This window comes from Dermacentor albipictus, chromosome 1 (assembly GCF_038994185.2).
Source record: "Dermacentor albipictus isolate Rhodes 1998 colony chromosome 1, USDA_Dalb.pri_finalv2, whole genome shotgun sequence".
Classification (NCBI taxonomy): Eukaryota; Metazoa; Arthropoda; class Arachnida; order Ixodida; family Ixodidae; genus Dermacentor; species Dermacentor albipictus.
Genome location: NC_091821.1, coordinates 222142322 through 222156889, shown reverse-complemented (window position 1 = coordinate 222156889; position 14568 = coordinate 222142322). Strand labels below are relative to the sequence as shown.

Sequence of the window (14568 nt, the reverse complement as noted above, 5' to 3'; positions counted from 1 at the left end):
ACCGAACTCCTGCTGGAATCTGTCTGGTCGGGTCAGGAAGAGTATGTTTAGGAAATGACCAAAGAGATGAGTTAAGAACTGTTTTGTCTTCGAGTTACTGACAGAGCTCTATGTAATTTCAAGAGAAATTTTTGGCGTTCGCCTGTCACTAAAAATGTAAATTTTACAGTCATGTCGTCCCAACGCACCCAAACAGCGCCCTGTGTGTCTTTAAAAATTAGCATAAAATGAAACTTCAATATCACATGTGGAATCATAGAGACTTTTTTCTGCGCACAAACGTATATCTACGGATTATATTGCTTATTTCACGATGTAATCTTACTGCAGTCGCCTTGATTCATGTGAAACTTTAGGGCGATGAGAAGGAACTAAACCCTAAATAACTTGTATTGGTTTCTACGCTACTGTATGCATGAGAAGCAGGCCTAATAGATATGCACAATAGCGAAAAAAACGAAGACGAAGTTCTTTTCTCCTGCCTCTTTCAGTCATTACAACATTAGGTTACACATGTTTTATATTTAGTTTGTCTTCGACCACTTTTATTTCTTATTAGGGACATATACTACAGCGCTTACTTTTTATAGGTATTTGTCAAGGGGGAGAAAATGCAAGTGTCATAGAACTCACGCTTTATCTCCCTGTTTGCGTGCAACTTTTGCATCTGCCTTGCTTTAAGTTTAATATTTGATCATGAGACACATTTATTCACGTGTAAGCTCCACCACTTGCGCTGTGATATTTTCCGAATAATAGCGACAGACATACACGATGGGGAAGGCTTCCGGGAATGCCGTTATCAGTTGTAAACACAACTGGTACTTTTTCGAGTAGCTTGAAGCAAGTCTTGATGTCTATGGGCTGAATATTTTCCTGTAGAGAAGCCAGATGGCGGTCTCCTTTGAGTTAGAAGAGGTTATACTTCCTAAGAAAGTGATGAGATGTGGCCTGACTTACGAATCCTGTGCAGAGGCCAGCAAAAGCATATTCTCCATAGATGAGTTGAAACATGGCTGGAGAGATGCGAAAATACACTTGCATCCTGGAGGGTGCCTCTCTGCAGTGTGTCACGCACACAGCACATCTCCCCTGTCCTTCCAAGCTTGCATGTATCTTCACGCTGTATCTTCATGCGATTCTTTTCCAGTGTTGGGTTGCAGCACAGGTGTCTTATTTGATGTGTTGAGTCTCGTCGCAACTGATAAGAGCTCATACACTATCGATTGCGCCGCTTTCTTTCCGAGGCTCTCACGCTTGTGTCACCGGTTGTGACGACGACATCCGGCAATCTTATTCCTTCCGCTTACGCTTTCCATATCTCAAATCATACATGCAGGATATGCGGTCGCATGCAAACGTATAAATATTTGCATGCGACCCGTGGCGCAGACAAATTTCCTAGGGAGATGAAGCGCAGAAATTTTAAAGCGCCCGGTTCATGGGACAAGGTCTAGGCGAGTAACGGGTTTTTCTGTGCCTATATCGCGCGGCGTGCCTCACCCATTCCCTTCTAACTTTTCCTATATGCCCCTTCATATGGCCCAACGAAAATATAGTGTACACTATTTGAAAAATTATGACATGAGAATACCGCACACTAGGCAGTGAGGAGAATAAGTCAAACAAATTCGATGTCACTGAAGACATAAACATACACAGAACACCTACCATCTGAAGCCGCAAAATTGCAAATGCGCCAACATCATGAAGTGTAATCGGGAACTATACCTTAGCGGTGATTTATACTGAACAAATGGTGCTCGAAAAGCGCCTAAATATTGTTTCCAAGGGCAAAGGAGCACGATGAAGCGTCCGATATGAGTAGCTTAGTGCGCTTTTACCGCCGCAGCTTAACAGGGAGAGAGAGAGCGAGAGATTTATTATGAGAGAAAACCTGAACTCGGCCTGAACTGAGTTACAGAGCTGCAAACTTGATGGTTCATTTTCTTTACTTTGTAATCCACAATTTTTATAAAAACATTTGTGTAAAGAAAGACCAAAATAGTCTGGTCTATGCAGAAGGTAGATTTGAACATTTTCTTTTAAATGCAACAAGTTTCATCAAATTGTGTGCATTAGATGGTGAGCAAACCGATTCTCCGTTCCCATCTATTTGGATCGGCGCTCTTGAGGTATAAAGAGTGCCAACGAGTTCGTTTATGAGACGGCTGCCATCGAGCTTTAGAAAGCAATGCCGTCCTTTGGATGTTCGCTCATGAAGTTTAGTAATGTCGCTCTTAGTATTGAGACCAGGACGAAGCTTTGCATATTTCTGAAGCATAATGCTCACTTGTCTCATAATCCAGGAAGAACTGAGCCAGCGACGAGAAAGACGGAGTCAAGCGCATCATTGTGGGCAAGAATTGGAGAGGCAAAAAAATATTCATGAAACAGAAGAGTTCGGAATATGTCCGCGTTGGTCTGACCCGCAGTATTACATTTACTGAGCCTCTAACGCCCCGCCCCGTCTGAACGAACCCTCTCCAGCATGAGTGATGTGAAAACAAATAAGGCGAGATAAATTTAGCTAGAAACCTGAACACCGTCTTTCTATTTCACCTTTCGCCGTGACTGGCTGGAACTGTGAATGTGAGCACTGATCGAATAAAAAAGAACTTATTATGCTCTATCGAAAGGAAATGTACTGAACAAAAATATTTGCTTGAGTATCAGACATTAGTCAACAAGTAATTCTGTTTTAGTGGTATGTGCGTTAGGTCAAGTAACGCAGTATAATTTTCAAGACAAGCACACAGTTGCCAAGACCTGTCGACTTGAGGTACTTCAACAACGCTTTCGTGGCTTTCTGTGCCATCGACGCGTACGGCCACCTGCGTGAAACTGAGTTCTATCTCCTCTCTCTCTCTCTCTCTCTTTTCGTCCCTATAACCCTACCCCAGTGCAGGGTAGCAAACCGGACGTGCGTCTAGTTAACCTCCCTGCCTTTCCTGTCTTCTATTTCTCCCTCTCTCTTAAAATAAGCAGTTCATAATCACCTACTAGGCTTACCATGCTCAGAAAGTGATCGCCTGTACTTCTGCCACTGCCATTCTCACGACATTACCTTAGAAGATATTTCAGCTATGCATATTTCAGTTTTCTTGCTGGCCGAAGCAAAACCCAACGCTAGTTCTGAAATGCGCAAATTTAAGCCATCAAATTGTGCTTGAGAAGTATGTATGTTATAAAATGTATAGGAAGCCTAATAGAAAACGTTGTCATTATTCATATATGTAACGACTACGTTGCTTTGTTTCGGCAGCCTCTTATTTATTAATAGCATTTCTGTTATATTGAATCATGTGGTCAATCATGTGGACCGGGGTAGTTGGAGAAGTATGGGAGAGGCCTTTGCCTTGCAGTGGGCGTAACCAGGCTGATGATGATGATGATGATGATGACGACGACGACGACGACGACGGCGACAACGACGACGATGATGATGATGATGATGATGATGATGATGATGATGATGATGATGAATCATGTGGTTCATTATTTGAACGAGATGTTCGTGCGTAGGGTAAAAGGTAGCGTCAGAGAGAAGGCAGTGTAGGGTAATGTAGGGTTTTTCAAGCTACCGCGCAGGGTTTTTTTGAAAAAGGGGTTGACAATTTTCACACAGCTTTAACTTCACTGGATGCCATCTTTTTCGTTCCACATAGTAAGTGCGTCACTGAAGGTGACTAACGTGCCATGACGCGATCTTGTCACTTCATTGTCGTTTTTCGGAATTTCATCTGTTTCCCGTAAGCTGAACAAGCACAGTCCTGCAGTACTGATTTGGTTTGTTCTGGGAGAGGTTCAATAACGACAATGGGAACGGTTATACCTGGTTCAATACGTCGACGGAGGACTAAAAAGGCAACTTATGCAGGCGTTATTTTCTGTTTTTCTGAAAACAGCGGAACACAGAACGTGCTGGTATAGACGGGGTCAAGTTCTCGAACACGTCTTGTTTTGCGAGACTCCGAGAATCTGGGAGAAAATGCCATGGTAAAGGCATGAACAGTTGTCACGAAGACGTTGCGCATAATTGCGGCCTCATGATTTTATCGTTGTAAGGTATCCAGGGCCCGCATTCACGAAACTTCGCTTGCGTAAGAGCGTTTCCCCTTCGGCCAGCGTCTGGGCGTCCCTCACTCATGATAGCAGTTATCGTGATAGAAAGATGATCGCTGCGGCAATAGCCGATTGCGGACGGCACAAGGAGCTCTGTTAATACGGTTCCAGTTGTCATCGCTTGGTATGATGGCGGTAAACTTACCTCCCTTGGCTAGCTTCACTTCCAAATGCACCAAACAATGTCCAAGAGGACAGCGTCAGCATCACGCTTCACCGCGTGAGTGATTGAATTCTTGTAGGCTACGGCGAGGACCATTACAGGAAGCGCTACACCTTAAAAACTCTTTTTTGCCCTAGCTGCCATGTTTTTCGTTACCTTTTCTTAGTCGCAAGCTGAATGTTAACCCGGCCGCATCTGATGTTGATTTGTTCTTCCTTTTTGGTAAGGCTCCTCACGAGATATTACTGTGGGGCATGAATATACAGTCCGTTATGCTACGCCTCATCGCTGTTATCTTTTGCTGTTCTTACCTCAAGAACTAGATGGCCAGCAGGAGCTGGAATTCCGCGTGCCAACAGCAGCGCCGTGACCCACAGCCTATCGAGCGGAGCAAATAGTGTTAATTAGCACATGCTACAATTTCGTGTGAACAAATTAGCGCAACGCTCATGGCCATTGAGCGAGCTTGACTGTATGCCTTAAGAAGTAAACGTTTATACAGCGTTCTTTTTTTCTTACATCAAACACTTTTTTAAAGCAGAAAACTTACTTGAATTCCGTGGCTACATATTAATTATCTGCTCAGCAGGACATCACTTACAAGAAAAACCAAAGCAATCCATTCATAATTTAGCTAATTGCATTAATTAACTTCCTAGTTACCAAATCTAGTGCACATGCCACTTGCACATGCACTTTCTGCCACTCAGAATAGCAAGCGACATTATGGCGAGAGACAAGGTAACTGAACTCTTTTTTCCTCATTTGTGGTAGCAAACCGAACATTCCTCCCTCCCGTTGACCTCCGTATATCTTCCTTCTTATGTTTCTCTCTCGGTTTTTTTTTATGGTAACTCGCGTCAGGTGTCGCATTACATTTTGTCACATCATTATGTCTATTTTAAAGAATCTCACCGTTGTTATGAAATGCCAGAACTAATTTGTCACTATCTAACGCAAACAGAGTGTGGTGATCGACAGTAATAAATGAGTCCGTTCCTCCCCATGTCTTTAATGATCACATCGCTTCAGTCGGTACTAGAAAACCTGTCCGGACTGAATAAAATTAATACCGCTATGATACACCAGTAATTACTATAATGGGCCAAAAGTATCTTTTACGTTTGTGGAAGCTTAAGTACCTTACTTTCAGTTATTTAAAAAAACAACTCGTTACCCTTCCACTCTGTGAAGAAGGATGACCAGCTAAGCTGTATATGTGGGCCCCTTAATGGCGAACTGCACATCCACCGCGTGTCGGCCCCGTATTGCACTATCTTCGGTATCGGTCCACATATGGGGAGTGCTTAACGCCTGCTTCACCTCCGCCGTGGGTCGGCCCGGCATTCCACTACGTTCGGGATTTTGTGTTTACACACGGACACGATCCTGGGCGAACAATCCCTGAAGAGCTTCGCTGTAAAAATAGTTTTATTTCGCGGCCACATGCTTGACACATGTGAATTCTAAATAAACACTCGCAAGAATCTTCATTAATTATGTAACTTGAATCAGCCAAACCAAATTGTCTCCTGTAGTGCACGCAAAAAATATTTGCTGCCACAGAAATGTTTATTAACCAAAAACGTTATTGCCTGCTCCTTGGCAAAATAGCCACCTTAATGAGTGAAATCGTTCAAGAGATTTCATACGTGGCTATGCAGAATTATTTGGTCGAGGACAAGCCTTACTCAGCGCACAATTGATACGCAAGGAAAGTAGGCGACAAGGCGCAGCGCTTTGTCCTGTCGCCTTCTTTCCTCCTGCATAAATTGTGCACTAAGTAATGCTTTTCCTCGATGAAAGAATGTTTCACCCCTAAGCAGCTACTCTGTTATGGAGAATTCTCTGGGATCAAGCTGTGGCTGAAGACGAGAGCCAGTCAAATGCGGGTTGATGCGCCAGGCGGGTGCAGCAGCCTAGAATGCTTCAGTGACATAGGTTTCGTCTTTCTTTCTTGATACGGAAGCATCAAATAGCCCATTGAGCGAAAAAGACGGCGTCTGTAGCAGTGAAACGGTACCTAATTTCCCATTGGCTACGTGGTAGCGGTCCGCTACATGCTGACGCGCGTTCCGAAGGACCAGAATGAAGTTTTACCATACCATACGACACCACGTCACGTGCGCACCCCGACAGAGAAGATCGAGAGAAAGGGAACACCTTCTGACGCGCCAGGTCTTGCGTGAGGGGAGAGGGCATCACCACGACGCCAAGTCACCCTCGCATGCCTTTGTGATCCGCACGTCTCTTGTTCGCGCAAGCGCTCGCCTGGGTTCTAACTCAGCCTCGCCAATCACTACAAAGAAATTAATGTAGAAAAGCAGAATAAATTCGAAGGGGAAACGTTAGCGGTGGTGAGCTTCGAACCTACGACCCCACGCTTAGAAGTCGAGTGTCTTGCTCACTGGGCTAAAGCAGCGCCTCCTAGATAGCAGGGTTATGCACTCTGCTGTATGACATCATGCTACTTCGACTGAAATTTCCAAGGTCGGTGTGACGAAAGCGGTGGCGTAAAAATCACCGCTACTTATTCGGGAGCGTCACCATTAGATTCTATGGCAGTCGGGCAAGGTAGCATGACGTCATGGATGGAACTGCACTGGCCCGGTGCTACTTAGGAAGCGTTGGCCAAACGATACAACGAACTCGCTTGCCCGCGAGGAGTTCAGAACCGTTCAGCGGCGTTCAAATAAACATTAACGTCTTCGCAGTCTCAACTAATAAGTGCTTAGGGGCACACGGCTTCTTTTTTTTTTTGTGCCAACGCTGTGTTTTATTTCTGTCTCATTATTTTGTTATTATTGTTTTATCAGTTTCTTCAGCCTGCGATGACTCGATGATGTAAGCTGAATTGACCTTATTTTTATTGCCTACTTCATCCATAAAAATCCAGAGTGAAGAACCAAGGATGTAGTTTATTTATTATTCTAAAATCACGCGTAGTACGCTTCTCTTCGTTTTTATGTGTGACGTGAACATTCATGCTAAAGAGGACTACGTTTTTAACATAGTGGTTACTTCTAGCGCTACTAATGCGGCGGAAACAAGCTGCAGGATGCGAACATCAGGCATTGCAGACTTCAAGAAGAATTATTACTGTGACGCGACGCTAGACCCCAGTCAGACGATCATTTGTTGATACTCCACAAGAAATACATTTGTAAAAGAGTCCGAAACTCCGGAACACGCAAAAGCCCCTATCATATGTCACACGCGCACGACATTATGTATGGGGCTCTACGACATATTTCTTTGCGTAAGGTCGCCAAAAGAATACTAACATCTACCCTGTCTGGAACTTGCCATCTGTTTGAAATATAAAATGATATGCCAGAGACTAAGCACGTAAAGGCTGCTCAATGCCATGGAATAGCCAGGAGCCATCAAGTTTCCTAATGAGCAATGTGAAAATCCTGTCGTATACCATGATCGAGCGAATACTCAGAGACGAGCTATAGCGTTCATATTTATTTCAAGCACTAGTTTATTTGACATATATACTGCATCCACCAACAAAGTAAAACAAAAAAAAACTTGAGAAAAAAGCGCGAACCTAAAACTTTGGGACATGTAGCTTATTATTGCTGCTCCTCCACCATACAGCGACCTTTCCTTTACCGTTGAGAGCTCCAATTTCTAAATACCTAATTAGCAGCATAAAATATTCAAAAATAATATGTGAATCCCGGAATCGAACCAACGGACTAATATTCACATCCACAAGACTTTATGTTAAAAAAAAAAAGAACGCTCCCCCACCGCCTGCATGGTAAGCTTCTGCCACCCGATAGGTTTATATATATATATATATATATATATATATATATATATATATATATATATATATATATATATATATATATATATATATATATATGTGTGTGTGTGTGTGTGTGTGTGTGTGTATATATATATATATCTGCCCTACTGCGCTAGGTTTTGTGACATCTGGTGTCCCGAAAGCTGTGATTTCTATGTAGCTTGTGAACACGCTGTTCGAAAGCAGCAGAATCCCAGTCTCTTGAGTTCCACAACCACTCTCGAATGACAATTCACGAAGTGTATTTTGTGCGCATCGTTCTTTATACTCAAAAATTCCTCTAGATTTTCTTTGGTAGAGCTTCGTGTGCGTTTCGGGAAAAAAGTGCGTTAGTGCTTGTTGTTGGGTGAGTCGGTCGTACACCGTTAAGCAAACATGGACGAAAAGAACACAAGGACGGGCGCAACTTTTACTCGCGACTGGGTTTTATTCTGAACAACACGCATATTTATAACTCCATGTCTGCAAAACCATCGCAAACGCGCATGCTAGAAACCTGCTTTCATTCTGACACAATCTGACCAAGGTATTACTAACATAATCATCACCCTTATTCCTTGTGAAAAAAGCCTCAGCAAGCTCACGTGCCATATGGTCACTACTGTCTCAAAATTGTTGTTCTTGCCAGCAAAGGCCGGCACAGATTATCAAGTATAGCCAAAGGGCATGCGCTGCAGTGCAAGGGCAAATTAGACCTTTTTCCGGTCTTTATCGGATGCTGGTGCTCTCTTAGTCGTTCATTTATACATCGACCCGTTTGACGGACGTAAACCTTCCCATAGGTCAGGGGAATTTCGTGTACAACCCACGTCGAACATCCGGCGTACTTAATCAAATGAAATTATGGGGCTTTACGTAACCATCATGGTAACCAGGCTGATGATGATGATGACATGCCAAAACCGCGATCTGATTATGAGGCACGCCGTAGTGGAGGACTCCGGAATCATTTGGACCACCTGAGGTTGTTTACAGTGCACGTAAATCTAAGTACACGGGTGTATTCGCATTTCGCCTTAACCGAAATGCGGCCGCCGTGGCAGGGATTCGACCCGCGACCTCGTGCTCAGCAGCCCAACACCATAGCCACTGAACAAACACGGTGGGTACACCCGACGAACTGAGAGACGTGACGCTTAGTGCAATCTCGCATGCTCCTTTCTGCGGAGGCAATCCGGGGGCACAGTGAGGCCAAGTTGTGTGGGGCTGAAAATACAACCGGCACACGTAGCGATTCAAAGTTCAGACGCCAGAAACAGCTCCACTGCATGCGTGATGGGCTCCTAACTCTGTAGAACCCCTTCCTTCGTGTGACTACCCGTTAGTTTCTTGCTGGGCGACTAAATATATATTAGTCACGACCGCTAGAGGCACTGAGTCTTCATGTCCCGAATTCCTGCATTTTACTATTCCAATGCATGAACTTGGAAATGGAAAAAAAGAAAGGACTACGTGGCTGTCGGCTTGGCTCCAGCAAGAATAAACCGAGAGACCAGAGACTCACAATAGTCATGTTAACATTTGCGCATGACAATCCATCTCGTCGAAACATTTTTTAATAGTCTTGCATGCGCTTCAGGCAACGAAAGAAAAGTTATAAGAAGTGCTGTTATTGAAAACGAAAACGTACTCTTACTTAGCAGGTATGCGAAACACGGCTGGGGAACGCGAAATATCAGGGGATGGGCTGCAGACGCGTTCCTGCACGTCGCGCAGGCGGTGCCGCAAAATTTCAGTTCAACACTTATGTAGATGCTGGTATTCAATTCAGTAGTGCTGACCAATTCAGTAGTGCTGACAATTAAATGTCATATGAGGCCTGGAGGTATTCCGTGATAAAGTAAATATGCATGGAAATGACCATGCATTTTCCATGGTTCCTAAGGTAACTTGGGAACCAGTTAGCACATTTATTCTCCCACTACTATGCATATTGAACACACCCGGTTTGTTACTAAAAGGGTCGGATAACAGAAACAAATAATTGGTCCAGTATGTGCGCGTATTTCTTTCAGGCGTGCAATTCAATGGCACTCTTTAGATGAGGAATTTAATTATGGGGCTGTCTGGCCACTTCACAAACACACACACACACACACACACACACACACACACACACACACACACAAACACACACACACACGCGCGCGCGCGCGCGCACACACACACACGAACACGCACACGCACGCACGCACGCACGCACACGCGCACACACGCACACGCACACACACACGCACGCACGCACGCACGCACACGCGCACACACACACACGAACACGCACACGCACGCACACACGCACACACGCACGCACGCACACACGCACACGCACACACGCACACACACACACGCACGCACACACAAAGAAAAAAAAGAAAACCATCCTGTCATCCAGAATGACAGGATGGTCACCCCTTTGGGAGTGTCATATGCGAATCCTCAATAGCTTGCGATTGCAAACATGATTTAGTCATGCTGCACACTTATTGCTCCATGTTGGATACTCATCATGTATCTGCCATGTTGAATACTCATCGACGACGTAGCTCGCCCACTTTTTTGGGCTACGAATTTCTTGTCCTGGTGAAATACGCTGTAATAAGAATTAGAAATACGTATATTGATGGTTGCGACATGTCAGCAGCTGAACATGCGAATGCAAGCGGCGGAATGAAAGTCTAATTCACTACCCTAGAAGCACGTCCAAAAAGCCCAGCGAAAAAAAAAAGTGACCGACAAACAATTTCCATTGAATTTTGCGTAAAGATCAGCAACGTTTTCTATGCAAGAATAAACGCACCCAATATCCTTCGCCAAGAAACACATGTACCTTATTTTCAAATCACTAGCGTGAACTACAGCTTGAAAATCGAAACACTTTAGTCTAATCAACGCGGTGTAAACATTTATATGCATGAAAACTCTTGATTTCTACGTGTCATTCTGCGGCTAGCAGGACATGAAAGTGTAAATGTTAGCTTCCAGACATTTGGCACGGCACAGTCTATTTATGAAAATGATACGCGTCGTTGTATCGCGTGTCTCTGGAAGGAAAAGAAAATGGCAGGATAGGGAGGAGATTTAGAGGACACTTTAAAGAGTCTGACCTAGCCCATTGACATGATACATGAAAAAAAGTAAGATATGAAAGACATTCAGATAAGAATACATGAAATGGTGAGCGAAGTTTTTGTCGTCTTCGTGGATGGCGAAACTATAGACTGGATATATTTCACATCGGGGAGGATCCGGCACCCTACGTTAAATTGTCCACTTTTAGTCCAAGCTGTACGCAATAACGTATATCCCAACGTAGAACGAGCACTTTTACGCAAAGAGCACTGAATTAGTACTAGCAAATATATGCGCATTTCGTGGCGGCGTCTGGGGTCTTTCGGCAACAGAAGCGTCATGGCTCGCCTCGTAGAGCCTCCTCGACCTTTCGCCATATTTTCTAATATTGGTCTAGAATATGCCTGTGGACTCGTGTGTAAACGTCCTGTGAGCGTATCCACATTTTATGCTAAGAAGCAATTAATTTAGGCCATTTACAGCATTTGGAAAATACGAAGTGTTCGAACTACAGCTGAAAAACAATTGCTCAGGATATGTCAGGCATTCTCTATTTAAATGAGAGCAAATATTATTAATAATGAAAAAAATAGCAATAAGAAATACATAGTCAAATTGGGATACCAAATTAAAGGGGTCTAAGCACAGCCTACCTTGTTGGGAACTGCTGTTTCTTCGACTGTTCTTATCTTCCTGTTTACATATAATATAGTCCTACCGTTTCAATTTGTCGGACCTCTACGCATCACTCCTCTTTGTGTGAGTCTATTCAAAATACAGCTTTGGTCGGAGCTTCTGTTTTCTTGCTCGCACTACAATACAAGATCACCGGAATTATTCATGTGTTCCGGGCGGTCGTTACACACACCCCTCGGTAAAATTGCAAGTGCCACGGTGGAGTCTTCCACAGCGGTGCAATATTGTTCTACCGGTTCTGGTCAGAGCGACTTTTACAAATGCGTATACATTTCTCACACAGATGGCGAACACACATACACATACGAGCGGCTCTTACAAATGTGTGGAGCCCAATACTTCCCATGCATCAGTCCACGTTACGACATTCGGTGCCTTCTTCGTTGTGCTTCGATAAAAGGCAACTCTGTGGATTGCTTTGCAGCGTCAGAGAAAAGGGTTGTTTAGGTATGCCTAGGCTTTCTGTTGCCTCTAAGGCAATTCAGTTCATCCAAAAAAGAAGAAAGAATATTTTTGTCTCAGAAAGAAATACTCCGGTACCTAACGAGAAGCCTGGATAGCCCCTTCTCGTGACTTCAACAACCGTCGAGTCTCCTGGACATATTCTGCGACTCAAATGTGACCCTGCAACCTCTCCTGTCAGCTTTGCATCGCGACTCAGATGAACAATTGCTGTCAAAACTAATATTACGCTACCACCAAGTGATTGACAGAGGCCACGGAATAGTAGTGGCTACCGGGACACTGCAACGTCATTGGCAATGAAAGTGACGACAAAGCTGCCTGTGAGGAACATGGAACAAATCGCCATGTTCGGATTAAAAATGAGGAACAAATCGCCAGTCCAAAACAACGGATCGATTTACAGTGCCCTCCTATCTTAAAAAAATAATCGGCGTAAACACTGCATAACTCACTCACACCGTTTGGTGCACATGACCAAAGCGCCCCGTAAAACGCCCGGTACAAACTTTCTTGATATCCCTGGCTCTCAATACATTGCTGTAGTTGCCCATAAAGTCAGCTCGACTCATGACCTTTTATTGAGCTGAATGCTTCTGAACTGCGGCCACATGCATTTCTGGCGCCTAAAGTAACACTAAATACCTGAACACAGTCGCAAAGTAAACAACGTGGCTGCTGATGGCTTTCTTGCCATCCATTGCCACAGATGCAAATGCAAAACCAGATTTAAAGAAACAGTAATCATGAATAGAAGAAGGTGTGAGATGACGCGCTTGATAATAGAAGCTAGACACATAATAACATTTGGTGACACATGCGTCAGTAAGCCTTCCATTTCATTATTCACAAAAAAGCTCGATTATCTTTGTTCGCGTTGAACGCGTACATGTCTGTCAATCTGTGTGGCAAAAAAGTGCTTGCATGTGGCTCCAGGCTTTTTTTTTAAGTTTGCCGAGCTTTTGCACATGTTGTAAGGCGTTTCGAGGGTGTATATATAGCGACGAGAACTGGAATAAATCTATTGTTGAAAGTTAGCGGATGTGTGTGCCAGATGTGCCTTTCTGTAGTCCTCGTCGTTCAGCTCGCGCTACAACAAAATAAGGTGGTTATGGGAGCAGCGATTGAAGCGCGACTATGTGAGGAGGGAACTTAAGTTCAGAAAGAGAAACCGTTCTTTAAATAAACGGCGCCCAAGTTTGATTTCATTTAAAATAAATAAAATCCTAATCAATCTTATATACGTGGGGCGAGGAAATATGACAACTGTCTTTTACTTTATCATAAAAATAAATTCCCCCTTTATCATAAAAATAAATTCCCCCTTTTCAGCGCCCGCTATTCACGCCGCTATGAAATGCAATGCAATGCAATGCAGCGCTTGAAGGCGCGCACCTAAAGTTTACCTGCTTGGCCCGGTTTGTCTTTGCACGTCGTTTGCGAGGTGTGTTTCACCGTTTTTCGAAGTGTTAAGTCATAAGTAGTGAGTTATGGCCACCAGGTAAATTAATTTAGCTACCTTCGTGCGGCTGTGCTGGCCGACGGGCCTGGCGTCAGACGATGCGACCAGCACTCAACACCGAAAGTTTTGTTCGGCCTGCAAAGAAATGGTATTCTGAGAATCGGTGTCATCTTGACACCCGTACGGGTGACATTTTTTTGCATCACTTTCCGCGTTAAAAGGTCGAAACGTCCGTCGAGTCAAATCCCAGGTGACATGAAAATACAGCTCCAATGGCAGGCCACAAAACAAATTTCGCGCCTCTGAGAACAAAAATGACGCCACTTCCGTTTCTAACGCAACCGGTGTCGCATTGTTATTATTATTATTATTGTTATTATTATTATTATTATTATTATTATTATTATTATTATTTAGCTGGAAGTATCCCCGCGTCACAGAGATGGTGCTAAACTTCATGAATCGCCGATGAACCACCATGTTCGAACGTGTGGGCTTCTATGGGAGCTTCGCTTACCAGATGCAGTTACTTTGCCCTAGGCTTGCAACGTCATGTGATGCTTTTTCTCAGTAAACCATTACTGCGTTTGCTTCCCAAGAGCCGCGCACTTCTGCACTGATGCTGTTGCATCTGGCTGCGAACACAACGATGTGGTGGATAGGGATATATGCAACAGTTCGTGTCACTTTCAGGCGCCATGGAAATAGACCTTTATTGTAGCCTTGGTGAATCAGCGTAGAGCGAAGCCCCAACATCCGTCACGTTGT

The 14568-nt window shown here is 44.0% G+C and overlaps 2 protein-coding genes across 11 annotated transcripts in view; one reads left to right on the top strand and one right to left on the bottom strand.

The window, feature by feature from the left end:
• LOC135919898 (uncharacterized) overlaps positions 1-14568 on the bottom strand; it is a 392168-nt gene that overhangs the window by 319273 nt on the left and 58327 nt on the right. For 2 of the 10 annotated variants that reach the window (XR_011511087.1, XM_070530932.1), the window contains exon 2: positions 4600-4666. The exons of the other annotated variants lie outside the window; for them this stretch is intronic. Coding sequence is in view for 1 of the 2 variants with exons in the window: in XM_070530932.1 (XP_070387033.1) it covers positions 4600-4666 (67 nt within the window). In the remaining variant the exon portion in view is untranslated. The remainder of the gene's footprint in view (positions 1-4599; positions 4667-14568) is intronic. 10 annotated transcript variants of the gene reach the window in all.
• LOC135919896 (forkhead box protein F1-like) overlaps positions 1-14568 on the top strand; it is a 61439-nt gene that overhangs the window by 1908 nt on the left and 44963 nt on the right. The window lies entirely within an intron of this gene.